This window comes from Mastigoproctus giganteus, chromosome 4 (genome assembly GCF_048544385.1).
Source record: "Mastigoproctus giganteus isolate SK-2022 chromosome 4, ASM4854438v1, whole genome shotgun sequence".
NCBI classification, from domain to species: domain Eukaryota; kingdom Metazoa; phylum Arthropoda; class Arachnida; order Uropygi; family Thelyphonidae; genus Mastigoproctus; species Mastigoproctus giganteus.
Window position 1 is genome coordinate 53,497,628 of NC_143578.1, and position 26,541 is coordinate 53,524,168.

A 26,541-nucleotide genomic window follows, 5' to 3' on the forward strand; every position below is an offset into this window, starting at 1 on the left:
AGCCTTGAATGGTTTGAGCATGCTCAATGCTGATGGGATTCTTCCTCTTGCTCAGAACAATCGCCTGACAGAGCATAAATTCAAACTGAGGAAAGACAGTTGTAGGATAGATGTGTGGAAGTTTGCCTTTAGCCAGCACGTGGTTGATTGCTGGAACAAACTTCCATCTGTAATTGTAGAAGTTGATAGCTTAAATAGATTAAAGGCAAAACTAGACAAACATTTGGAGCGAGTGGATGGGTGAAATTTGATTTTTAAAATTTTTTTTTTGGCTGATGCTATATAAGCTTACTTTCTTGCATAATGTGCCTTTACTAATGCTAATATTTTCCCACAGTAGTAAAAAAACTACAGAAGTAGTATAATGGCATCGATTTAATTGCATCTCATGTTGTAAACTTCCTGCACAGCGAGTTACCATGTATTGCACTACCTTGAATAACACTTCACCAATGGAGAGGACTATTGTTACTTATTCTCAGGGGATACTACCATCTAGATGGCACTGTTTCAAGGCTTGTTGGCCTATCATCGGTGGGCAGGTAGGTACTCCAATGTTGCAATCATGCCAACCCAGTTGTGAAGTATAACTCCACAATATCAGAGATGCCACTTGGTGTGCATAGTAATAATACCAAAAAGAATAAATAATAAGCACAAGACGTAATAAGCTACAGACTGGTAATTCACTATAACAATATCAGTGTGATATCACCATATTTTTTTATAGTAGTAAAAACTACAGAAGTAGTATAAATAACAGTGATTTAATTGTTGTGTGACTACATCCACAGCGAGTTACCATCTATTGTGCTACCTCGAATAAGTAATGCTTATTGTTACTAATTCTTGGGAGATACCCCCCCCCCCAGACGGCAACCTTTCAAGGCTTCTTGGCCTATTGTTGGTGGGCAGGTAGGTACTCCAGTGTTGCAATCATGCCAACCCGGTTGTGAAGTAGAACTCCACAATATGAGAGATGTCAGTTGGTCTGCATAGTAATTATACTAAAAAGAATAAATGCACAAGGCGTACGTAATAAGTTATGGATTGTGGAATTCTACTTCACAACTGGGTTGACATGATTGCAACACTGGGGTACCTACCCACCCACCGACGATAGGCCAACAAACCTTGAAGCAGTGCTGTCTGGGTGGTGGTATCCCGCAAGAATAAGTAACAGTAGTCTTCTTCATTGGTGAAGCATTACTTATTCGAGGTAGTGCAATACATGGTAACTTGTTGTGAAGGTAGTCACAATATGAGATACAATTAAATCAATGCCATTTATACTACTTACTACTGTTGTTTTTTAATACTACGGAAAAAAATAGTGATATATCACTGATATTTTTATAGTGAATTACCAATCTGTAGCTTATTACGCCTTGTGCATTTATTCTTTTTAGTATTAATTTTTACTGCATCCTTTTTATTATTTATGAATTTTAAGAACTTTAAGTGTTTTAACCATTTACAACTCTTTATTTGTGATTGGTTATCAACATATTTAACCCTTCAACTAACCCTTCAACTGACAGATGCCACTCTTAAAAATTTTCTGTTATTTTTTTTAATTTCTAAATAAAATCATATCCTTCCATATAACTTTCTCTACCAGTTTATTCTAAATGATGATACATTATTTTCATTTTTTATTAGGATTTACCAGGTTTAAAAGTTTATCTGGCATCTTACAGATAGCATTTGATGGATTGTTTTTTTTTTTATTAGCTGGTGCATGCAAATGTTGCTCATCCAGCAACCATAATTTTTCCTTATCCATTCTGAACGGTGGTTGGGAGCATGAATTTTGGCTCTTTATATCTGTCATGTTAATTTTTTGAGACCACTGCTTTTTTTTTTTTTGTGGGGTTGGTGTGTTGCCAGATGAAAAGCTGGAAAATGAGAGAAGGGGGATCATATAACAAAAGATGAGTGAAAATTGCATATAGCATAAAAGGTTTCAGACAATAAAAGTGGGATGAATTATGTAATTTATAATCAATAAAACACCATTTTCAGTTCAAAAATAATTTAAAAATAAATTTTTATAATAAAAAAGTCTGACAGACTCCACATGACCAGATGCATTTCTTTTAGGGGTTAAACTGACAGTATTAATACATACATGATACATAACAGATTAGATGATTTTCTATGTTATTACAATTTTTATTATGCTCAAGTTTAAATTGCTCATAAAACATAAGTATGAAGAAGTAAGTGTGTGAAAATAAAAAGTGTATTTTCTGCTGCAGAACATAACCCAGGTTTTTTACATTATTCTATATGGAAAAATTATTTTTGAGATATGCATTAATCACATAACTCGAGGAATAGCTCTAGAATGATCCCATACTTTTTTTTGATATGCGAGTTATTTCTTAAAAATCCTGAAAAAGGTTTTTGAGGACTTCAAATTATTTTATTTTTTTAATTAAGGAAATAAATTATCTTAAAAATAATTTTAAAAAGTTGCCAAATTTATTTTTTAAAACTACACTGCTTATATTCATGCTGATAAGCAATGTTTAAGAAATTTGTTATGAATAGATGCAATTTTTTGTAGTAGCAAAAATAGCATTTAATTGTTATTTTAAAACTTCAGAATTATAAAGTAGATAATTCTGTTTTGATTTTCAAAAATTATGAAAAGTAGTGGTTTTTAATCCTCTTTTGTGCCCAACAGGATTTAAATTTCCAATAAATGGAATAGTCTTAAATGCTTGTTGTTGGGTTTAGGTGCATCGGTGAGTTAGACCATACTGCACTGGTTATATTGGCATTGCACTAGTTTTAAACAAATGGTTCTGCCAAAAGATTAATCTGCCGCTTATTTAAAAGATGGGACACTAATACAACAACCTGTTTCAGGACTTATAAGAACTCTAGTAACAGTTCTTGACTGAACTGGTAATTAAGTTTTTTGATTTGAGTTGCCAAATGCCATATAGTTAGAAATGCAATTTTTTCAAAGTAGTACCATACCAAAGCAAAGTAACTGGTGGTAACATTAAGTTTGTGCTGATGTGGAAATTAGAACTATTGTTGCATTTACTAGGCTGTTTAACCTACCTACAAAAATAAAAGAAAGGATGAGAAAGTCCTTGTACTTTTTACAAATTTAAAGAAGGCGAAATAGTGTTAACACATTAATCACTGTTTTGTTAGGGAGCTATCATTAGAAACTGCTGCCTACTCTTTAAGTTCATTCTGTGATGAAAATTAAGACCATTAATTACATTTACTAAGCAATTTAAATCCTGCTGACCACAAAAATATAAGACAGGATAACAAAGTCCTAATTTTTTGTAATTTTTATAATTTTCAATAATTAATTGATATTTAATCAGTATATCTGCTTACTGAACATTCGTTTTCAGTTGGTGGTTTTTTGAAATTAAGTTATAATCTTTATTAGAAATTCTAAACTGAGACATTGAGTTTGACTTGAAATAATACTTCTTATTGGAGGATTCAGTAAAGATTTCAATGAACAGACATAAGCTATCCCAAATCCACATAAATATGTGGATTTGGGAACTTATCATTATCATTCAAATGGAAACTTTTCTTATCATTCTTTTTGAATCAAAGGAACAACCATTTATCTTTAAAGAGGCTAAAAAATTTGTTAAGTGATTTGTTAAAAACTTAAACAAAAGTAAAAGTTTGCATATTGCACTCTTAGAACATGTTATAAAAGAAGAAACTATTGACTTTTCATGCTAGTCTGTTTAGTGTATAATGTTAATTGTATAAATATCAGATGTGATTTTTCTATTTTATACAGCTTAGCAAAGTACAAGTAGAAAGGTGCCAACAGCATGACAGTTGTGATCGGTGTCTTCAAGCTAGAAATCCTTACTGTGGATGGTGTTCTTTAGAGAAGCGGTAAGTAGCAGCTAGATGAATGACACAGTCAAATAATGCAATTATGTGTAATATTTTTGGAATACAAAGTAAAAAAATGCACAATTCGGGCTTTCAGTTGAACAGCCTTTATATTTTTTGTATAAAGTGAAATACGATCCAAAATATCCATTAGCTCATGTTGTACCCGCTGTTCACACAAGGATTGATGGATATTTATCTTCAGTGTGAAATATTACAGTCCAGACATTGAGTTCTGCCTCATTTTTATTATATTTAAATCTCTAATGATATCTTTCAAATTTGCTCAGTTAAACAGGTTTCTCTAGATACAGTTAGTTGAAATTGTTCTTTGTCATGAAATTTCTTATTACTTCCTTATTTCCAATTTTTCTGTCAGCTTCATTGTGAGAAATTCTTTGTTATGGGGCACAGGTCATAATTGGAAAATGAATGTGTTGTGTTATTATTGCAGATGCATTGTGTTGTCTTGTAATAGTTTTGACTTGATCTGCCCGATGTGTGACAGCATAGAAATCATGTTAGGTGTTTTTTTATATTGTAATGCAGACCTTTTCTTTTTAAATTTGAATTGATATTTATTTTTCTTGAAAAGATGATATCACTGAAAAATAAAATAAATAATTCCTAAAGTCGTTAATGATTCTTTAATTTTATTGAAGAAACCTGTGTGATCAGTGCAATCTTTGACTTGATTTATAAAAAATTACAAAATTCATTTTGTAAATTTTGTAAACGAAATTAAATCAAAATGAAAAAAAAAAATAGAAAGTCCATGTTAGAATTAATTATTAATTATTAGCACAGTATCTAACATCAGCTAACATTATTTTTTGAACAGAATTTTATTTTAATTTTTCTTTTTGTCTAACACTTTAGTCTAGAACCAAGGTTTACCTTCCAAAACTGAATATCAGAGTAAAAATATTTGGCATAACTTAGTTATTTAGTTGAAGCTGCCAAGCCTTCTTGAAGTTTTATCAAGTTTATTTTTGTCTTTAAAGTTTCTTTATTTTTTAAGTACTTTTCAGTATATAAGAATTGTGTTAAAAGTATATTTTCACATTTGGGTATCAAGTTTAGATTTTGTGTAAAAATACTGCTCCATAGAAGTATCAGCAGAGTTAAAAGATGAAATAAATTGAGATACTTCTGAGAATTAAAATATGAATCCACCCAGTTTTTTCCCTCAAATATATTGGAATAAAATGATATTTTATGAACTTTCATTGATTTCCATAAGACTAATTGGCACTAATGTTTGAATACAAAGTAGTTTTGAATTTTAATGTACTGCACTGTCAATTATCAGATTTTTCTTTGAGATCTCTATTTTTATGTAAGGTAGTTATTTATTTCCTTTTTTGATATTTTCTCATTTTAAAATAAAGGAGGCTTTTTTTTTTAAATTTCCAACCATTTTGGTCGATTAATTTTTCAAAGTCACAGGTATTTGGCAGGACCTGGAAACTTGCCAGTTTTTTCCTGTCCTCATTAGGTGTAGAAATGCTGCACCATGCACCTTTCAACAAGATGAAGTACCTTTTCTCTTTTTTAAAGAAAAGTGTGTGCTCTTGATAGGGCATTCCTTCAAAGATGGATTGAATGGGGCAATAAAGATATTTCTGTTTCAGCTCACTTTCATGATCTGTGTATAATTGTGAGATGGTATGTACTAAGCTCAGGTGTTAAGAGTCTTAATATTTTGGTCACTTTATGTGAATATTTTGTAATTTTCTATTACAAAGTTCAAAGATCATATGTGCCTCTTTTTTAATTTAGTATTTACTTTTACTATCTTGGCTCATGTGCAGAACAACATTAGTTGAAATATGTATTTTATAATTTAGATAAATTGAGAATGCAAGTTCAAAGTCACAATACTGTAATTAACAGGGAAAGAATGATTACCTTGTAACATTCAAGACAAACATTATTCGGAAATGTCTGATATAAAGGTTTAACTTTTGTTTGGGCATTATTAAAACAGGTATTTTAAAACTGATATTCTAATTTTAAAATATTTTATAAGAGAATATGTGTTGCCTTACTGGCATTCAAAGTAGTGAAAAGACATATAATTCTGGTAAGGCTTCTGCCAGATTCAGTATCATTTTTTTGTTTGGTAAAAACATACATAGTTAATGTAACTATTAACACTGTTTTTTAACAAAAAAATATTTAAAAATATACAGCTTTTTTATTACTTATAATTTACTTAGTTAACTTTTTATAATGTTTTTCATAGCAAAACTTTCATTACCTTTTTTGTGGGAAGGAAGGGGTGGAATTTAGTGCATTTTTAACTTCATTAATCATCTTTGAATTAGCTTTAAGCTTTCAGCTGAAACTCTTAAATTCTTCCAAATGTACTTTTAGTTTCTAATAGTGCATCATTACATTTGGAGTAGTGTTCATTTTGCTAAATTTCTTCCTCATTTCTCTTTCTTTCTAGATGTACAATCAAAGCTGCTTGTCAGAATGCTACAGGTGGTCTTATTGACTTCAGTTCACCCAGATGGTTGTCACTTAATACACAACAGTGTATTGATTTCCAGTCCATTAGCCCTGAGCACCTTCCATTTACTAGTGTAGCTGTGGTAAGTGGTTTATTCTGGATTTATGTATTTTTTTGCCTTTTACTTTGTGTTATTCTTCCACCAGCTTATGATATATTTGTTTGGGATAAAATTATCTACTAGACAGATATCAGCTTATCTTTCTTTTTTTATAATTTAATTCCTTAACACTTGCAGAGTTTAATTTAATTGGCTCTGTATGGCAATCAAGTTTGAATGAGATATTTTACAGGCTAGTACAAGAGACAGTTTATAAATATACAGGATGATTCAAAATTGTATATCAAAAATTCTACAGTGGGTTTATGACAACAAGAGGATCCAAATTTTCTTACGGGATTTTTTCAAAAATAGCATAGTTTTTAAGAAAATGATGTTAAAGTTTTGTGACATTGCTTTTGGTATTAGAGAAACAAATGCAAAACAATATGATTACTCTGGAATATAGCAAATTATATAAAACGCATGCAACACAAATTGCAAATTCAGAACATAAGTTTTAATTACATGGAAACACAAATTAGATTAATATAATTAAAAAGAATATTTATAAGAAAAGGAAGTTGGAATAAAGTTTAAAATTTGGCTGTTTCCTTAATCTGTACAGTTAGTTTTTCTTTTTTCAACCAAGATGAACTAAGGAAGCGCTCCAATAATAGTAAAAATTTTTTTTTTCTTATTTGCATAACCAACCTGCACTGCATTCCATTGTGAATAATAATAGGATTGTAACACATTGTGAGTTTTTGCTGATACCTCCACTGCTCTCCTACAGACTAAATGTGAGAGGTGGCACTCTATAAATCAATGGGCATATCATGTTTGTTAAAATAAGTTTCACTTTCTAAATTCATGTTAATTATGTTATGAGTATACTTACAAGGTTACTGTATTCCAGTGTAGTCATGTTATTTTGCACCCATTTATTCGATACCAAAAGCAATGGCAGAAAACATAGTTTTTCTTAAAGACTATGCTTCTTTTTTTTTTTTTTTGAAAAAATCCCAATCCTCTCAATGTCATGACGAACATTGAATCTCCCTGTATATATTATTGTAATTATTCCTTGATGTGTTGTTACATCTCAAGTTGTATAACTGAATTACAATAATTTATATTGGTACAAAATTATTTTTTATCTCTAATAGAGTTATAAAAAATAACTGGCAAAAATCCATTTGAAATTTATTTCAGTACAGATTGAAATTGAAATTGCAATCCGTATTGTGCAACTTTAAAAAAAAAACTTCTTAAAAAAACCTGTGGAGAAATCTGCTTTTGATTGTGATCTCTATATCTGAAAGTACTGTACAGAATGTTATAAAGAACTTTTGGATATATTTTGTTTGTTAGTTGTATTTTATTAAAGGAAGAAAATCACAGAATGAGATGCAAACACATATGCTGCTCTGTATTCTCAGTTCTTATAAAAATAACAAAATCAAATAATCAAGTGACAAAAATTAAATGATTCACTGGATGTTTTGTGTACCAAAAGGCTCTAAAATGTTTCCCAAGTTTGAAAATTGTAACTGTTGCTTATTATTTTTATATATTATTTCTGAAATTGTCTGTTGTTCTGAGTGTACCAGATTAAAAATTGGTAAACCAATTGTTACTCATTATCAGTAATTCAGAAATATTCAGGAGTTATGGGAGTGATAGCAAAACTTTTTAGTTGCAGAATCTGGAAACCATGCATCCATATAGTTATGAGAAAAAGATGTAATAGTTTTGAATGCTTATATTTTTTGATGTTATTGGGCTGGCATTAATGAGTGTGGTGTTATTAAACACGTAAGACATGGAAGTTTTTTTACCAGAGATGACGAAAATGCAGTGAGAAAGATGGAGCACTAGTGAGCAGTGTGTTTTTTTGTGAAAATATTTTATCAAACTGACAGTGCATTGGGAGTTTAAAAGGATATTTGGTTGCAGAAAAGGGTGAGAAAGTTCAACAATTTTGAGGTTAGTAAAGAAGGTTAATAATTCTGGTTTTGTGATAGACAATAAGAAGTGCACTGTTTGCAGAATGAAATCTGTAAGGATGCCTGAAAATATTGCAGGTGTACAGAAAGTGAAAGTTGTAGTTCAAGGAAATCTGTGAAATCAGTGTTGCCACAACATTGGTTTTAAAACAAAACTCCACTTTAAGTATTGTTCTGCAAGACTTAAAACTGTTTCCTTACAAAATGCAGATGCAACATTCCTGATTGACATTAACAAAGAAAGATAATTCACCTTTTATGATTCATTTCATCAACAATTTGAAAACAACAACATTTCTTTTGTACAAAGGGGTGAACAGAGGGGTGAAGTGGAAGTGGGTTTTTTTTTTTTTTTTTTGGCTGATGCTGCATAAGCTTGCTTTCTTGCATCAAATGCCTCTACTAATGCTAATGCTAATGCTAATTTCTTCATCATATATGGTTCATTAATGAAGCCAATTCCACTATGGCAGCTACGTTAACAAACAGAATGTGCATATATAGGACAGTGAAAATCTCCACATAGGCATGAACTGGCTCTGCATTCTGAAAAATACATTTCATCATAACGGTATTCCTGGATGACAAAGTTAATTTTGAATGCTGCCTGAAAGTCCTTCACGACTACTTTGTTCCACCTCTTCAAGACATGATAGTGAGCTTTTTAGCGAGCATGGAAGAAGCATTTTTCCCACAAAATGGAGAAAGGCTGCAATATATAAAATGCAGTTCTCCATTTTTTGAGGAACATTTTAATGATGGGATCATCTTTGATTAATATCTTGGACAGTATGGGATTGGATAGTTTTAGCTTCGATACTTAGCAGACATAAATCCTTGTGATTATTTCTTGTGCTGATCCTTGGAGAACAATCTCTGAAGTTATCTCTGAATATGCTTACCACAACTGGGTGCAGTTGTGGTAAACCTCAGTCAATATCTGCCAATGGTGATGAGTGCACGGAGATCACATATTCAGTATTCAACATGTTTTTGGTTGAACAATAAATTTCCATGTCTTATATGAATGACATAAACTCACTAATGCCAGCACAGTGCATCAAGAATTATTAGCATTCAAAACTGTTGCACCTTTTTTTTGAAGAACCTGTGCATAGGGATTTGAATGAGGTTTTTAAGTTTTTTTAAAGAGTTGACTAAATTAAACAATGGGGAAATCTTTTCTCTTTCTCTGTTGGCATAGACTGGAGGACTTCTATTTAAGTTAACTCATAATTTGGCAGTGGTGGTGGTTCCCAAAATGTAGCAAAAATGATGGAAGGTTATCTGATAGGTGCTCAACTTTATTTTTTAATTTCTGGAAAATTTTAGATATTTTTTGAATTCTGCTTGAATGACACCAGTATTTTATAATTTCTTAATGGGTTGCAGTACTTATTATATGTACTTTTAATTTTTAATAAAAAATTAAAGTTTAAAATATGCTGTTTGTTTTACACTTTTTTTCACACAAAAAAATAATAATAATTCTACTGAAAATTGTATATAACATTTTAGACATAAAACAGAAACATTAATCTCTTATTTCTCTTTCATTTTGCAGTTTAAAAGACTGCTAAGTGTGCAAAATTTTAACATGCATATGCATATTTATTTCTTCATATTATGTATGTAAACGTTATTAAAGAATTAAAAAACATATTGTATATATATATATATATATACAGTGGCAGACAAAAAAACTGCATCACTTGTGAATTTTGCAAATAATGTGTTTTGCACTTCATTGTGGGTTGCAGAAATGTTTGAAATGCATTTGTTAGATGGGATATATATCTCTGTGAATGAAATCCAATAAAAAGGCTCCACCTGATATACCTAATTGCCATAAATATCTTCCCAAAGGGTAAAATGCATAATTAATGGAAATATGAGAAATCACGCAAATGGCAATCACGACAACCAAACATACATTTTATTGCATGTACGTGTACAAACTGAAATGAAAAGATAACGTAACAGAATTATGTACTGTAAATCAGCAAAATAAGTCCTCAATATTTTGTTGTTTCTCCTCGAGCGGCAATTACAGCCTTGCAATGATCTGGCATAGAGTTAATCAACTTCTGGATATACGATTGCCCGATTTTGTGGTACCACACCCTTACAATGCTCTCCTGCAGCTGAATCTTACTTGTTGGCTTCTTCTGAGCAATTTTAGACAACATTACGTACCAGCAATTTTCAATAGGGTTCAAATGTGACTGTTGCTGGGTCAGTCCAACACTGTAATGCCAGCATTTCTGAGGTATGACTTAAGGGAGAAAAACGAGGGAAAGCATTGGTGTAAGTATGTTTTAAGCCTTGTCAGACAAGAAGACAAACTCATCATTAAATCTAAATAGCATAAAACTTACCAATTTTGCTGTGTGGCAAGGTGCTGAGTCCTGTTGAAAAATGCAGTTTTGGACATCTGTGTGGTGATCCCTAATAACGGATTTCACTCTTCCAAGATAGCAGTGCAGGTTTCTAATTCTGTTAATAAACTTAATAACTCCACCCCTTTGCTTGTTATGCATCCCCAGACCATCTGACCGGCGGGGAACTTTACAGTCGGTGTTATGCAGTCAGGATGGTATGCTTCTGATTCTCATCTTCTGACGTATTGAGGATGGTATGCCTCTGATTTTTGTCTTCTGACATATCGCTTCCCATCCAAGCTGTGCAAGTTGAATTTCAATACGTCAGAAAAGCTTACAGTGTCCTGTTGCTCTTTTGTCCATGAAACGTGTTTTAGCCCAAGCAAGTCACTTCTTCCTCATTTGTTGGGTCAACAAAGGTTTCTTCTTGGGCCAATAGGCATGCAGACAACATTCTGAAAGCCGTCTTTGGATAGTTTGTGCACTTGTTTCAACACCAGAGGCCATCTCAAAGTCCAGTTTTAGATCAGGAGCACTAGTATGGCAATTACGAAGGCATAGCCGTTTCAAATATCGATCTTGGGAAGGCATAGTCACTCTCTCTTATGGGGAAATCTTTTCTCTTTCTCTGGTGGCATAGACTGGAGGATTTCTATTTAAGTTAACCCATAATGTGAAGAGAAGACACCTGATCCAGGCCTTCTCTTCACATCACCAGTTTCATGCTTTAATTTCAGCACCCGGAATATTGTTGACTGGTGGCAGCCTATTTTATCAGTGATAGTATGCATAAAAAGCCCTTCCTGGGACAGAGCAACAGCTACGCTTTTTTTTTTCTTCTTGGTGTCAACTGAATATATGGAGCCATGCTTACACCTCTGCAAAACAGGATACTATTGAGCATATATACCCTTCTAACGCCGTATTTACAGAAATGGCTGATGCAATAGAAGTGTTATCTGACAAATGACTGTAATCAAACAATATCTTATACGTTTCACTACAAACGTTACTTTTTTTAAGGTGATGCAAATTTTTTGTCTGCCACTATATATATATATAGTTGATACTGTCAGTTACTTGAATTTTCAGGTTTATTTAAAAATTTATTTCAAATTTGATGCACTTCACAGTGCACCAAATTTGAAACTATGTCCTGCAGCATAGTGGTTTTCTGGAGAGAATATCAGGTTTCATTTTCCCTCTCTTTACTTTGTGAAAACACTAATAAATCTTTCAAAAACAACTAATGTAAGAGATGTTTTTTGAATTAATTTCAGATTTTCAATCATTGATTAACAGTTAATACAGGAACATTATTTTCCTTTGGTGGTGGCAGGTCACCTGTTAGGTGATCCACCGCCACCTTCTGGCTAGCACTAGTATGGGGAGATTTTTGCTGTGTTAGCAGTATCGTGCAGTCTCACAGATTGCTATAGCTTTTTAACCTCTGATGTGTTGCAGGTTTCATTAAAAATGTTTTGGTACAATAGGAATAGTGTATGTTGTACTGTATAAAACAACATTGAATAACTTTTGTAGAAAACATAAGAATTTTAATTTTTTTATTTTATTGAACTATGCATTTCAGACAGTTACATAAAAAGTGAAAAAATTAAACATTATGAAATTTTATCAAAATTTAAGGGATTAAATGTTACCAAACTCACAGTAATTAATCTCTTGATTAAAAAATGAAAGAAACAGAAATACTTAAAAATTTAATTATGTATTAATTATTATATATTCAAAAATATTATGCCACTAGTGTGGGCGCCTCCGTAGCCAGGTGGGCAGGAGCAGTAGTGCATAGCACACGCTTCTTGATTATACTGGGGTTCGAGCCCATGACCACCAAATATGGAGGATGGGGAAAGGTCAGGGAATGACCACCACATATCCCCGGATCAATATGGCCTTAGTTGCTAATGCTCCTAAAAACCAAATAACAAACAAACAACAGCCACTAGTGTGGTCTGGTCTATTAGATCATAAACATAATTTAAAAATTAATTGCTCTATAACAAAATGTGTCAGCAGGTTACAAAGATGTAAGAAATTTAAAAAAATGAAAACATATTACAAATATGTAATATATATATAAGAATATTATTGAACAGATGCTAGAAAGGTGCTGAAATGCTCATGACTATGAGTAAAGTAAAACCATTACAAGTGGGAAATTTCATTGTCTTGCACTCTGAGAGACTGCAATGTCCTAGTTAACAGTTAAAAAAAGGTTAGCAGACTGGATGTAAGAATTTTCTTTTAGCCAGAAAGAAATTTGTTGTTGGAATTCAACTGTCAATTTACCTTGTGGAATTGGAGATCTTATACATACCATATTTAAAGAAAGGTTTTATGTACTCTGAAAGTAGATGAACAGTGAATTTATGGGTTGGAATGATAATTTTTAATCAACAAATCTGGTTGTTGAATGGCATCCTTACACAGTAATGGCTAGATTGTGTAAAATCATGAAGGAATTTTAATAGAATTAACTAAATTGCAGAATATGAAACCATACATTGCAAATTTTATCTTAGGACCCTCAACGGTGAATAACAGAAACAAATTTAGTAGAAAATTATGTTGTAACTAATAATAAACTTATATAACAAAATGAAAAAAAAAAAAGTCTTCAGGTCCACATGTAATGGCTTCCTCACTGGCCACCATGTATTGGACAAAAGCTTTTTACCATTATTTTGTCAAACATGGTTGATTAATTGAGATCTATAACATGCCACTATCTTCACTGATCTCATAGCTGTTGTCTTTTGTTGTTTTCTGGTATCAGTTTAGGGAGATTTTAGATGTTAACAGAGATTAGAATTGAGACCCTGTATTTTTCCGAAGTGATTTAAAAAGTTTGTAGAAAGTTCCTAGTTAAATCCATAGCTTTTGTATATATGTGTACATATATATTTATTATACTATTTTATGAAGTTTTCCTGTTTTTGCAAATTTTGCCATCTGTAGTACAAAAATAATCAATAATTTACTTATTAGATAATAACACAGTACAGATATTTAAAAAAAAAAAAAAAAATTTCTCATCCATTGTGTGATTTTTCCCTGCCATTCCCATTTTCATCATTAAATCTTGCTGATCAGAAATGAGCCTTATCAGCTCTTCTGATCTTTAGCTCCACTTCTTTGCCAGGGGGCATAAGTATCCCTGTTTAACAACTACTGAACTGGATAATCTGCTGCCCATGTAGTTGTCATTTCAAAATTTTGCAATGGTTTGATCCCAGGATTGCCAGATTTTAGAGGTTGTACATAACACAATAAACTGAACAGTGTACGTTATTTATACAGAGTAAATATGATTGGTTTCCATATGTTTGTCAAGAGATATTTCTTATACGCAGATTCTCTTTGGCCATTTTATTATGTGTTGATTATAGGCATGTAATGATTTCATGATTTATCTGACTCATAGATAACAGATTGCATAGATTAAGGATTATACCATACTTATAATAAATAAATAATCTTTATTTTCTGTACTTCAGCATTGCAAATGTAGTGTACAAACTTATTAAAATGATGTGCATATCATTGTAATAAGTAGGGTTTATATAATATAAATTTTTAAGAAATAAAAATAATAATTATGTAATTAAAATTAAAAGTAATGATGGGCATAATTCGAAGTTTTAGTGTCAAACAATGTTAACTACAGAATTGCATTTTTTTTTAAAGATAACTTAGTTTTACTGTATACAAATAATAATGCATATCATGTCAAGGAACTGTATCTCTCTGGTAGTTTACGAAGTTAGCTTAGGCTGTACATACATTTCCAGTAAACTAAGAAAATTTTAAATGACTTTTTCTTGGTTAATTACAAAAACGTTGACTACAAAAACATTTTGTAATTAACGTTGTTTGACATTAAACCCTTGAATTGAGAGGTCATAATCAATTATTTTGATTATAGCAAATCATTTGATTATGAAAATCATTCAAACGATATAGTCAAATTATTAATAGTTAGGAACTACTAATCATTCAATTATTTCAATTACTGAACTTTCTCAATTACTAATCATTTGTTTATGCCCATCACTAATTAAAAGAAGAAATACGGTTTTAACATCTTTTATATACTGATATAATAAACATCTGGTTTTACTTCCATTTCATTTCATCATATAAAATGTTTACAGGTTGAACTGGTGATAAATCAATTGCCACAATTACCATACGGAGCCCATTACCTCTGTGTTTTTGGCAATAGCACACCTGTTCAGGCAACTGTCACTCATAATGGACTTGCATGTATGTCTCCAGTTGTTGCTGATAGGCCACTAATATTACCAGAAAAAGGTAACCAGACGACTTATATGTATGTTTTTTAAAATGTATTTATTTTTTTGAAGTTATTTGTATTAGTATTAGTATTAGTAACAGCCGCGTGGTGCAAGAAAGCCCATGGCTTATGCTGCACCAGCCAAAAAAAAAAAAAAAAACCGAACAAAACAATGATAAAAACAAAAAAAAAATAAATAAATAAAATAAATAACTAAATAATAATAGTTAATAAATAAAAAAAAATAAAATAAAAAATAAATAAAAAGGAAATTAAACCTATCATTCTATGCGCTTCCCTTACCCGAAAGTACTATCCAGATGACCTTTGAATTTCCCCAAACTGTCAGCCTCTACCACCCATGAAGGCAACTTATTCCAGTAATTTATAACTCGCTGGCTTAAATAAAACTTCCTGCAGTCCAATCTAAACATTTCCCCCCCGTAACTTGAATTTATGTCCCCTAGTTCTAGCATCATTTATAATCTTGAAAATTTTGTCCTCATTCATTTTACTGATGCCTCTCAGAGCCTTAAACACCTCAATCAAATCTCCTCTAAGGTGTCTAGTTTCCAAAATCTGCAACCCACATATTCGAAGTCTTTCTTCATAAGAACGCCCTTTTGCCGATCTCACCAGGCGAGTTACCCTTCTTTGCACCCTTTCAAGAAGCTCGATGTCTTTCTTTAGGTGCAGTCTCCATACTTGAACACAGTATTCCAAGTGTGGTCTAACATAAGCCTTATATAATGGGATTATCACGTCCCTATCTCTACTTGCAAAAGTTCGATAGATCATCGATAGGACACCATGGGCCTTCCTTGCACCCTGTTTACAATGCTCAGCGAATTTCATGTCTGACCGTATTGTAACACCCAAGTCCCTTTCCTCCAGTACTGGGTTTAGTTGAACTCCACCAAGTGAATAAGTTTTTTTGGGATTACTGTTTCCCAGGTGTAATACCTTACACTTTGTTGGATTAAAGCACAACTGCCATTTTTCTGACCATTCCTGAAGTCTATCTAGGTCTCTCTGAAGAAGCTCAGCTTGACAGTGATCATTAACTACTCTACCAATTTTAACATCATCTGCAAATTTAGACATCACGCCCTCTATCCCTTCATCAATGTCGTTTATGAAAATTAAAAACAACAGTGGTCCTAATACTGATCCTTGGGGAACCCCACTTCTTACATCAACCCAATCTGAGGAATAGCCATTTATCACAACCCTCTGCCTCCTGCCCTGAAGCCATCCTTCTATCCATCTAAGGATTTTCCCAGTGATTCCAACCTGTTCCAGCTTATAAAGCAACTGCTCATGTGGGACTGAGTCAAAATCTTTGCTGAAATCTAAATAAACAATGTCGAAATTATTCTCTAAATCCAGCTCGTGAGTGACTCTTTCGAAATAGCGAACCAGATTTGTTAAACATCATTTTCCCTTTACAAAACCATGCTGAGTATCCATGAGAATTTCAATTCGATCCAAATGATCCTGAATTCCACCCTTGATCATTGCCTCCATGATTTTCCCTACTACTGAAGTCAGACTGACAGGTCGATAATTTCCAACTTCACTTTTAGAGCCACCCTTATGTATGGGAGATACATTTGCACTTTTCCAATCCAAGGGAATCTCCCCAGAGTCTAGTGATGCTCACATAATTAGCTTCAATGGTTCAATGCACTCGCTTGCCGCCTCCCTTAAGATTATAGGGTATATTCCATCAACTCCAGGAGCCTTACTGGTCTGTAGGCTCAAAAGTTTTTTCATTAAATAATCTTGCGAAAATTCAATATCATTAATTACATATTTTTTAACTTTGCTCCCACAATTTCCCATTGCCACAAAAGGCTTTTCATGTGTGAATATCGATGCAAAATAACTGTTGAGTTCATCTGCAACGGCAGCTGGTGTATTTATTACTATCCCCTTTCCCTTACGTAAAGGTCCGATCTGGTTTGTCCTGCTCTTCTTGGCATTTATATATGTGAAGAATTCTTTATCCCCCCCCCTCTTTGCTCTGTTTGCTAGTGATTTCTCATAAACTGCCTTTGCCTGTCGAACCTTTTCTGTGGCTCTATTACATATCACCTTGTAGCTGTTATAGACTTCAGTACTTTTTATTGCTCTGTAACCTTTCCATTCCACCTTTTCCTGCTCAAGTAATGCGGCAACTTCACTATTCATCCAACTTGGAACCCTTCTCGTGGAGTATTTTTTTAATGGTATATACGCATTCAAGGCATCTCTGATTAATGTTTTAAAAGCGTACCACAGTTCAATTGTATTCATTCTCTGCGCGATATCTACCCAGTTAATAGAGGCCATGTAGTACCTTAAGGCATCGTAATTTCCTTTTCTGAAATTAAAACCCACTCCTTTGCCTTTTACTGCTGCTACCTCTCTCGTCATCACCCACCGTAGAACTCCGTGATCACTTCCTGCTACTGGTTCCTCTACTGTCAGCCCTGTTATGTCATCTGATTCATGTGTGATGACGAGGTCTAGGATATTCTTTTCTCTAGTACTTTCCCTGACATGTTGATACAAATAACAGTCATCTAGTTGATTTAAAAATTCTGTTCCCCATGTCGAGTTTCCTTCCCATTTACTCCAATCAATTAGAGACAAATTGAAATCACCCATAATAAGGCATTGATGCTTACTTGCCCATTCCATTTGCATGTAGAGGCTTTTGTCATAATCTTCACAATCACCTGGTCTGTAGATTACTCCTACTCGCATTATACCTTTGTTTCCAACTATCTCACACCATACAGACTCTATACTAGCATGTGAAATGTCTGAATCCGGGAAAGCTATCGTCGCACTCAGGCTGCTTCTGATAAGAAGCATTACCCCACCACCCCTTCTATCTACCCTATCCTTCCTAAATACATTATACAAGCCATACTGAAACTCATCATCCCCAATTTTCGGGTGGCACCACGTCTCTGTAAGCCCTATTATGTCCGCGTTACTTGTTTTAGCCAGCAGTCCGAATTCGCTCATTTTATTGACGACACGTCTAACGTTACTGTATAAACAATTAAGATTTACTGTTCTTGTATATTTAACAACCCTAACACAACCCTTGAAGTTTTTTAGGCTCTCTTCCCTGATATTAGCTACCCGCTCACGTGAAACGTCTTTGCCCCCAGAACATCTAGATAATACATCCAGTTGGGGTAACAGATAAGAACTCTTAAGGTATGTGCAAGAGTTACATTGACCAATATTATCAGATGAGCTCGTGTCAGTATTACCCACCCATAATACATCTAAGATCCAATATGATGTGACCATAATAATATTTTAATAATTGATTTTCACTGAACATTGTATTTTTCATGGCATATGAAATAATAATAGAATAGATTCAAGAGAAAGAAATTTTTTCTTTTTACCAAAACTTATGTTATTGCAATGCACGCTAGTACTTGTGACAGTAAAGGTAAAGAATAACAAAACTTAAGAAGACAGACCATCATATTGTTTGTTAAATGTTTTGCTTATATTTTCTTGTCAACACCATTAATAGTTAACAATATTTATAGAGCCATAGCCAGGAATGAAATCATTTTGAAAAGATACATTAAGCCTAAATCTTAATTTAGGTTGTCACTGTGATTTCATTTATTATTTTTGAGAGGTCTAAGAATGGATAGTGCATATAAGTCACTATAACTGTAAATATTCATGAGTATATAGCAGGGTTGGCTTTTCATTACATTATTTTCATTCAGTACATTACTGATTGAAGCAATCAGTAAATTATTGAAATTTGTACACTACCCTTACTCCTTTCTTGCCTAATGAGGTTGTAGTAAAGCATATTTGTTTTTCATTACAGCTGATCTTATAATATGTTTTTTTGATCACTTAATCCAGTTTACCTGCATGATGGACCATGCCTTAAACATTGTTTCCTTATAGTGTTTCTGTATTTTGTAAATTTTATCTAATTTGTCCAAATAACAATTTTTTTGCATTTTTTCTAGTGAAATCGACAAAAAGTAAAGAAAATAGAAAACTAATACAGAACTGAATGTTTATGCAGTTCATTAGATTGTTTTTGAAATAAATTCTAGGTCATTTTGGTTTCAAATAACTATTTTTTTTTTTCTTTTTGTTTTTTTTTTTTTATGCATAATAGTCGAGTTCCCCTTTTTAAAGGCCAGAGTAATCTACCATTATATTTATATTTAATCTTGTGTCTTTGTTTTGTATCTTAGTGGAATTACTCATCCTGTTTGTCAGTAACTGAATGAAGATTTTCTGGAAAAAAGTGTACTTTCACATGCAAGAAACAAACTTTCAGTTTCATCTTAGATTTTAATTTTTGAAATTTATTCCATATATTTTCAGTGGTACTTTTATAATTGGTATCTTTCTTGTTTCCTGAGAAGCTGTGTGCCATATTATTGAAGCTAATTAAAGCCAATCCAGAGAAGCCAAAATAAACATTATTAGCGGGACCTTTTCACGTAGTTAGTAGAGGCAGCATTTCTTGTATGCATTGAGGTACTTAAAAACCTTAACTTGGGCCTTCTGTATGTATATACTTTATTCTAACAAAGTAATGGGATACATATAGTTTAGGACACAGCATGCTTTTATTAAGAAAATTAATCTTAGATTGGGCCAATTTTAGCCTTAATGCTAACTAGTATGAATACTTTGGTGAAGGCTTTTTACCAATTTCTAATAAAAAAACTGTAGTGTAGCACTTCATTCTTCTTTCAAAGAAGCAGTGCAGAGGGCTTTCTTAGGTACATCCAAATCTAGAATTCTGATTTATCCTAAAGGCACTCTGTTGGGTTGAGATTAATTTTGCTATAGTCATGACAGTATCCCAGTACTATTGTCTACAAGTCATGCTTTGCAACGTGGGATGTTATCATAATTCCAGTGGCACAACTATGCCAGTGTGGTGCATTGGGGCCCACAACTGAAAATGGGTCCACTGCTCTTCTGCCTGGAATAGAAAAAAAATTAATTGAGTAAAAATGTAAGTTTTTTAGTTATGTTTATGATAAAATTTATTATGTCTATGAACAATAATTTTTTCACACAGAGCATGTTTATTCTTAGTTGGCTGGACAGCACAAGTGAAACTGCAATGAATAGAGGTGAAATGGTATTAGCATAGCTGCTGCTTCCAGGGCAATTTTTAAGGATTTGTGACTGTGGGGGACAAAATCAAATAGGACCCACTTATTGAGGATAGGAGCCCATTTATTGGGGGGCATTATATGATTGAGGATAGTATTACTATTGCACCTATAATAATTCTGAGTATTACTTGGGGGGGGAGACCATGTAGTTGGGCCTGCGGGGACTTTTGACCCCGCAGTTTTAACACCCCGCTGTGTGTGTTAAGTAGGTGAAAGGAAGAGAAGGATAGAAAAATTCCTGCCCCCCCCATATTTCACTAATAGTTTGAGAATTTGAAAGTTTAGGGATTTAGAAAAGCTTAAGGGTCTTTTGGAGGAGAGAATTTGAAAGTTTCCACTCGGAAATCCAGGTGTGTGACTACCCGACCCCATTAGTAGAGGTCCTGGATGGGGGTGGGGGTGTTGTTATGTTTTGTTATTAAATTTGAACTTGTGAGATATTTGTTTTAGATCCCCCTCCTCAGAAATTATTATTGGTCTATGTTTATTGACTTGTTTGTTGATCTTATTGTTGGAGTCCCACTGGTTTCTAACTTAAATTTTGTTTCTTTTTTGTCTAATATTATGGTGTTTTCAAAGGATGGGTAATGTCCTGTGTCTAAGTGGTGAGTTACCAACCTAGAACTAATTTTTTCAGTCCAGTCTATTTTTTCTTTATTATTTGAGACTACTTTTAAACTGCTTTTGTGTTTTGCTATGCAACGATGTTCTCCTGCTGCCTATATATACAGGGGGTCCCTGTATCCGAGTATTCATTATCTGAGTCTCCGCAGTTACGAGGTTGCAAATAATATATAAAAAAAATACGAAAACAAAAAATATAATATTATCTAATGTAATGTGCAGTATTTTTGGAAAAGTTTTAATATTTTGTACAGTATAAAAATTGGAGAAGCCTGAAAAGAAATTGCATGTAGATTAATCAATAGCTCATGGAAAAAGTTAAACCCTGATGCTGTTCATGAATATGAAGGATGCAATGTGACTGGGTTACAAAATGAAATTGTAAGTCTTGAGAAATAAGCAGGATTCCACGAAGTTGATGTGGGGAATATTTCACAATTGCTTGATTCAAGTGCAAAACCACTTTCAAATGAGGAGCTAGCAGAATTAGACCAACTACTCATAGAAGAAGAGGAAGCCAAAAATGATGACATGATGGAATTGCTAAAGGATAAAGATTTGAAAATTAAAAAATTAAAGGAAGTCCTTGAGAAAACTGACCAAGCACTTGAATATTATAGTGAGAACAACTCTCTTCATTATCGTGCAGTAAAAGTTAAGTGCAAAGTCAAAGACATAAGTAAATGCTATGACACAATTATCTTAAAAAATACGAGAAAAAAAAAACAAAAAACCAAACAAACTTTGGATTCATTCTTTATTCGTAAAACTGAAAAAATTCTTTAACATCAATAAATTTTACTTAGCAAATGCCTAATGAAATAATTGTCTCATTTTTCAGTTCCTTCAATCCATTTTTTTTTCTATATACAAGTGCATAATACACATTAAAAAATGTATGGGCTGATGTTAAAAATGTTTTTGAGCAAGTGAAATTTCAAACTTTGGTTAAATTATTTGTAATGCATCATGTAAAAAATTTTAATATGAAATGGATATTAAAACTTCTATGTATAAACAACTGTTTAATATGACTGAAGAGCTACATTACACAATTATTGAGAAGTCTGTTGTACTTCCTGGTAATATAAGGCATTAGTACGTCCTAATAATTGTATTTGCTAAAATAAAATTTGTTTTGTTTTCTTTATTTTTTTTTAAAATTATATTTTGTCTCTATTTTCATTAATGGTATGTAAAACTTTTCTGTATTTACAAGGAAGTATTTTAAATAAGACTTGACATAAATGAATCGTTCTGTGTGTAACTTAGGCTTAGTAATTTTATATGTAACAGTAACAATGTTCTAGAAATTATTACCAATAACTTGTCCAAAAGGTCAAGATTTTATACATTTCAAATGAATCATGAGGGAGGTACCGAAAATCAAAGCATAGCTCTCATATAGTGGATATATTCCTCTTGGGAGCAATGTTCTCTACTTCTCTGGCCATAAAATCACTTTGATTGCCTAAGAGTGCATTTTATTCTTCCCTCATGTGCAATCTCTTCTTTCCAGATCATGTGCTTGTTGACCTAGCTGTGAGATCCAGTGAGACCAACACAGATTTTCTGAACAGACTTTTTGCCTTCTATGATTGCAGCATACATAAATTGTAAGTAAGAAAGATATTGTGCTACAGTTTGTGGTTATTAAATTATTAATTATAATATATTAAGTGCTATTCTCTGTTACCTTGATAATGTGGTTTCTTTAAGTTATTGTGCGAGGATATTGATATCATGGCTTCTTATTATGTGATATTGTACAGATAATTTAATATTTGACACTGTTTGATCCAGGGCAAAATTTGTAAGCTTTTTATTAAAATAATAATGGAATATAATAATAGAAATAGTAATAATAAATGATAATAGAAATAGCAATAATTTTTATATCCCCAGTTTTATTTCTCAAAAATGTATTAATAATTGAAAATGTGATTTTATACATTTTCTCTAACTATTTTTACCCCTACTCTTTGTTTCAAGTCTATACTTGTATTTGGAAAGAATAAGCTAAAACAGACATCAGACAGTTTTACTTTAGCCTTTCTTTCTTTATTTGTAAATTATATAAATTGGAAAGAATGTTTTAATTACCAAAGATAGATAGACATATACCCAAAGGCAAGATGTCATCCTGAATTCAGAAACTGGTTTAAATATGAATGAATTGAATAAATATGAATATTCATATGAATGAATAAATATAAATGAATGAACAACACTTCTTTATATAAACAAAGAAGTGTTGAAAAATTAAGTTAAATGAGCTTAATTATGCAAAGGAATATAGAAAAAAAAAATAGGGTAGTGGATTAATCTGTGAACATCTTTTGTCTCTTTAAAATGTTTTAAAAAACTATCTGATGAAATATTGGGACCAGAAATAATTATTTGACAATTTGAAATGCAATTGGGTGTGAGGGTATGATATATAAATAAATAAATCTGCAGCCATTGTTAATCCACCATAGAATGTAGGCCTCCTCAATAAGTCATGTTGAGGAAAATGGACCATAATCTCCCATGCTGGTCCAGTGTGGGTTGGCAGATCGATCATAGTTAGCAGTTAGGGGCTTGAACCCCAGTTTACTGAGAGTGTGTGTGCTATAGAACTCCTGCTCCTGATCACTCAGCTTCAGTGTTCCGTGTTCCATATATATGGAGAGAGAGAGAGAGAGAGAGAGAGAGAGAGAGAGAGAGAGAGAGAGAGAGAGAGAGAGAGCATTTTTAGGCATATTTGCATTGTCTTCACCATGTCTGTGGGACTGTATGTCTGTGTGCATCTAACAGTTCAACTCCCAGTGGATAGATTTTCATGAAATTTTATGTTTGGCTCTTTTAGAAAGATTTGTCAAGCTGTTTCTTCAAATATCATTAAAATTGGACAAATAGAAATCTAGCAATTATTCTTTATTTTTTTTCATACTTGTCACATGGCATATCCATATATCATATATTGTAGCTGAAGCACTTACACTGCCAATGTGATTTTTACCTCCAAGAATTTAAATGCTGTTTTTAATCCATTTTTATGCGTAGATTTTGAAAATTACCACAATAGTTTCACATCACGTCACAGTTATTAAACATAGAGGGAGTTACGTTTTACCAAAATATTCCAATTTTGCATAATATGGCCAGTAATGTATGACATACCGATTTATTTTAGCAGATAAGCTAATTCTCTTAATTTTAGCAACTGATTCTGGCCTTGATTTTCTTGTGATAAACATAATCAGACTTCTACCTATGGTTCTTAGGTTGAAATTCCAATGCAACAATTTACAATTTGAAGAGAGCACACTTAGCATTTTTGTTGAGGATTTTTGTAGGCTGTGCCAAGGTTTTCTAAGTATTAATTGATCGTGACATGTTCTCAGGGTTGTAAATCTATCCTCAAACATAAACAGCCCCTCGAGTAGCTTGAATTATACGTATATATCCCTTTATTTTAACAATAAACGTTGGTACATCTTTTGATGTAGACGTGATAGAGACTTTTTATGGTGATTTTTGGAATCAGCGCGTTTATTTCCTCCAGAATCACATATTTTTATTGCGAAGGTATGACAAAAAATATTTTTTGTTGGCTAGTATTATTGGAGGAATGAATTGGAAACATGGTGGATGCACAGAAAGAAGTTTTCCGTTTGCTTACATATGAAAATCATTACATTTTAGAGAGCTTATTTCCTTGTTATCAGTTTACTAAATGTGTAAATAATGAGATATACTATAGTATTTATTTATTATATTAATTACGTTAATGTGAAATACGTGTTGTATTTCAAATTTTTATTAAAAACCAAGTAAAAAATAAGGTTATTGACTGTGTATTATGATCTGAAGTACTTGGTGCTATTTACTTATTTTATTAAATGAATGAAAATCCATGAAGTATGTGTTGCTTTTAAATTTTTATTCAAATCTGGGAGAAATAAAGTACAGTATTACAAAAAGTTGACCGAATATTTTTTTGAATTACAAGGAAGTATAAAGAATTGCTTTTATATGTTATTTATCAATTAATTAGGAATTGGTAACAAGGTAATCAGTTATTTTTTTCCCACTTTTATTGATCCTAAAAAATGAAAATTAATTTAGCTAATTTAAGGGGAAAAAAATTGAAATCTGCCTGAAACGTTTACATTACCTAATTTGTTGGGTTTTGTTGACACCACTAGGTGATTCAAAATTCACACAATGGAAATTAAATTTATTGATTAATTCCTGTGCTATCATATTATGTAATCAAGTATTTATAATAAGTATAATAATCATAAATAACTAAATAAAAATATTTTTCTTCAAATTTTTCTTTCATGTTCACATATGATTTTCAGCAAAAGTTTTGTTCAACTATAGAGTGAATGGATGGGTGAAAGAGGAAGGGTTTTTTTTTTTTTTTTTTTTTTTTGGCTGATGCTATATAAGCTTGCTTTCTTGCATCATGTACCTCTACTAATGTTAATACTAAAAACACACATTCAGAAAGGAATGTGTGATAATTGACTTCATCATGAACAAATTGGCGTGGATGAGTTTGTGTAAGTGTTCAAACACCAACAAACACTGGTCTGCAATGAGTGATGTACAGTATGCTGTCATTGTGGTTTTGTAAGAATTGCACATGGTTATCAAAGTGCAGGAAATTAGCTTTTTCATTTTGGGTTACACGAGTGTTTGCATCACCCTGTAGAAAAATGTGATTGTTTTGTGGCCTTCTTATAGCAGTTATTTGTAATTATTCAACTCCCAGTATGTGGCATTTTGTAAGCAAATATTTATTTGAAAACATTTGACTCTAATTATCTGCCTTATATGCATACAACAAACAGAGACTGACTCAACAAAAAAGGACCTTGCACTAGACTGTTAATTAAGGTATTGTATTTTATATGAAGTGCTGCCCAAAAGTCATGGGAATACATTTCAGAACATTTTATTTTTCTTGCCTGGTGTCTTTGCCTAATTCTGCATCATGACTCCCTTAAAAGTACTTCCTCCACCTACCAGATCTTAATATATGGAACCCAGTGATTCTGACATCATTGGAAGCATATTAAAAATTTGTTTTATATAATACTCTCAAGTATCTCCTGAAATATTTTGCTAAATCTCCAAGACATTATTGTTTTGGAGTTAAGTCTTTTTCTTTTGATCTTCAATTGTATATTTGGAAACAACGTGCAGGAAGGAAAGTTCAGAATATGGGTGGTAGAGACATTTTTTGGCCAAAAATTGTTAGAAAGATGGAGCAGTGTTTGTTTGTGGGTGCATTGTTATGATGAACCAACCAATCTTCATTTTATTATTTTTTAGAACATTTTTGGTGGGTGTTTTTCTTCAGATGACACAGCAGATTTTGTAATAATAGTGATTGACAGTTTTGCATGGAGGAAGAATTTGTGATACATGGTCCCCATAGCAGTCAAAAAATTAACATGCTCTTCATATTGGATCAGACTTTTCTGGCTTTCTTTGGACATTATGACTGCAGAGATTTCCATTAGTATGATTGCTGGTTTTTAAAAATTTTTTTTTTATTTCTGGATCATA

The 26,541-nt window shown here is 32.4% G+C and overlaps 1 protein-coding gene across 1 annotated transcript in view; it reads left to right on the forward strand.

The window, feature by feature from the left end:
- LOC150086741 (plexin-B-like) overlaps window positions 1–26,541 on the forward strand; it is a 238,715-nt gene that overhangs the window by 71,927 nt on the left and 140,247 nt on the right. The window contains exons 5-8 of the mRNA XM_090372734.1: window positions 3,797–3,897; window positions 6,353–6,497; window positions 15,024–15,183; window positions 22,493–22,589. Coding sequence (XP_090228860.1) covers window positions 3,797–3,897; window positions 6,353–6,497; window positions 15,024–15,183; window positions 22,493–22,589 — 503 coding nt within the window. The remainder of the gene's footprint in view (window positions 1–3,796; window positions 3,898–6,352; window positions 6,498–15,023; window positions 15,184–22,492; window positions 22,590–26,541) is intronic.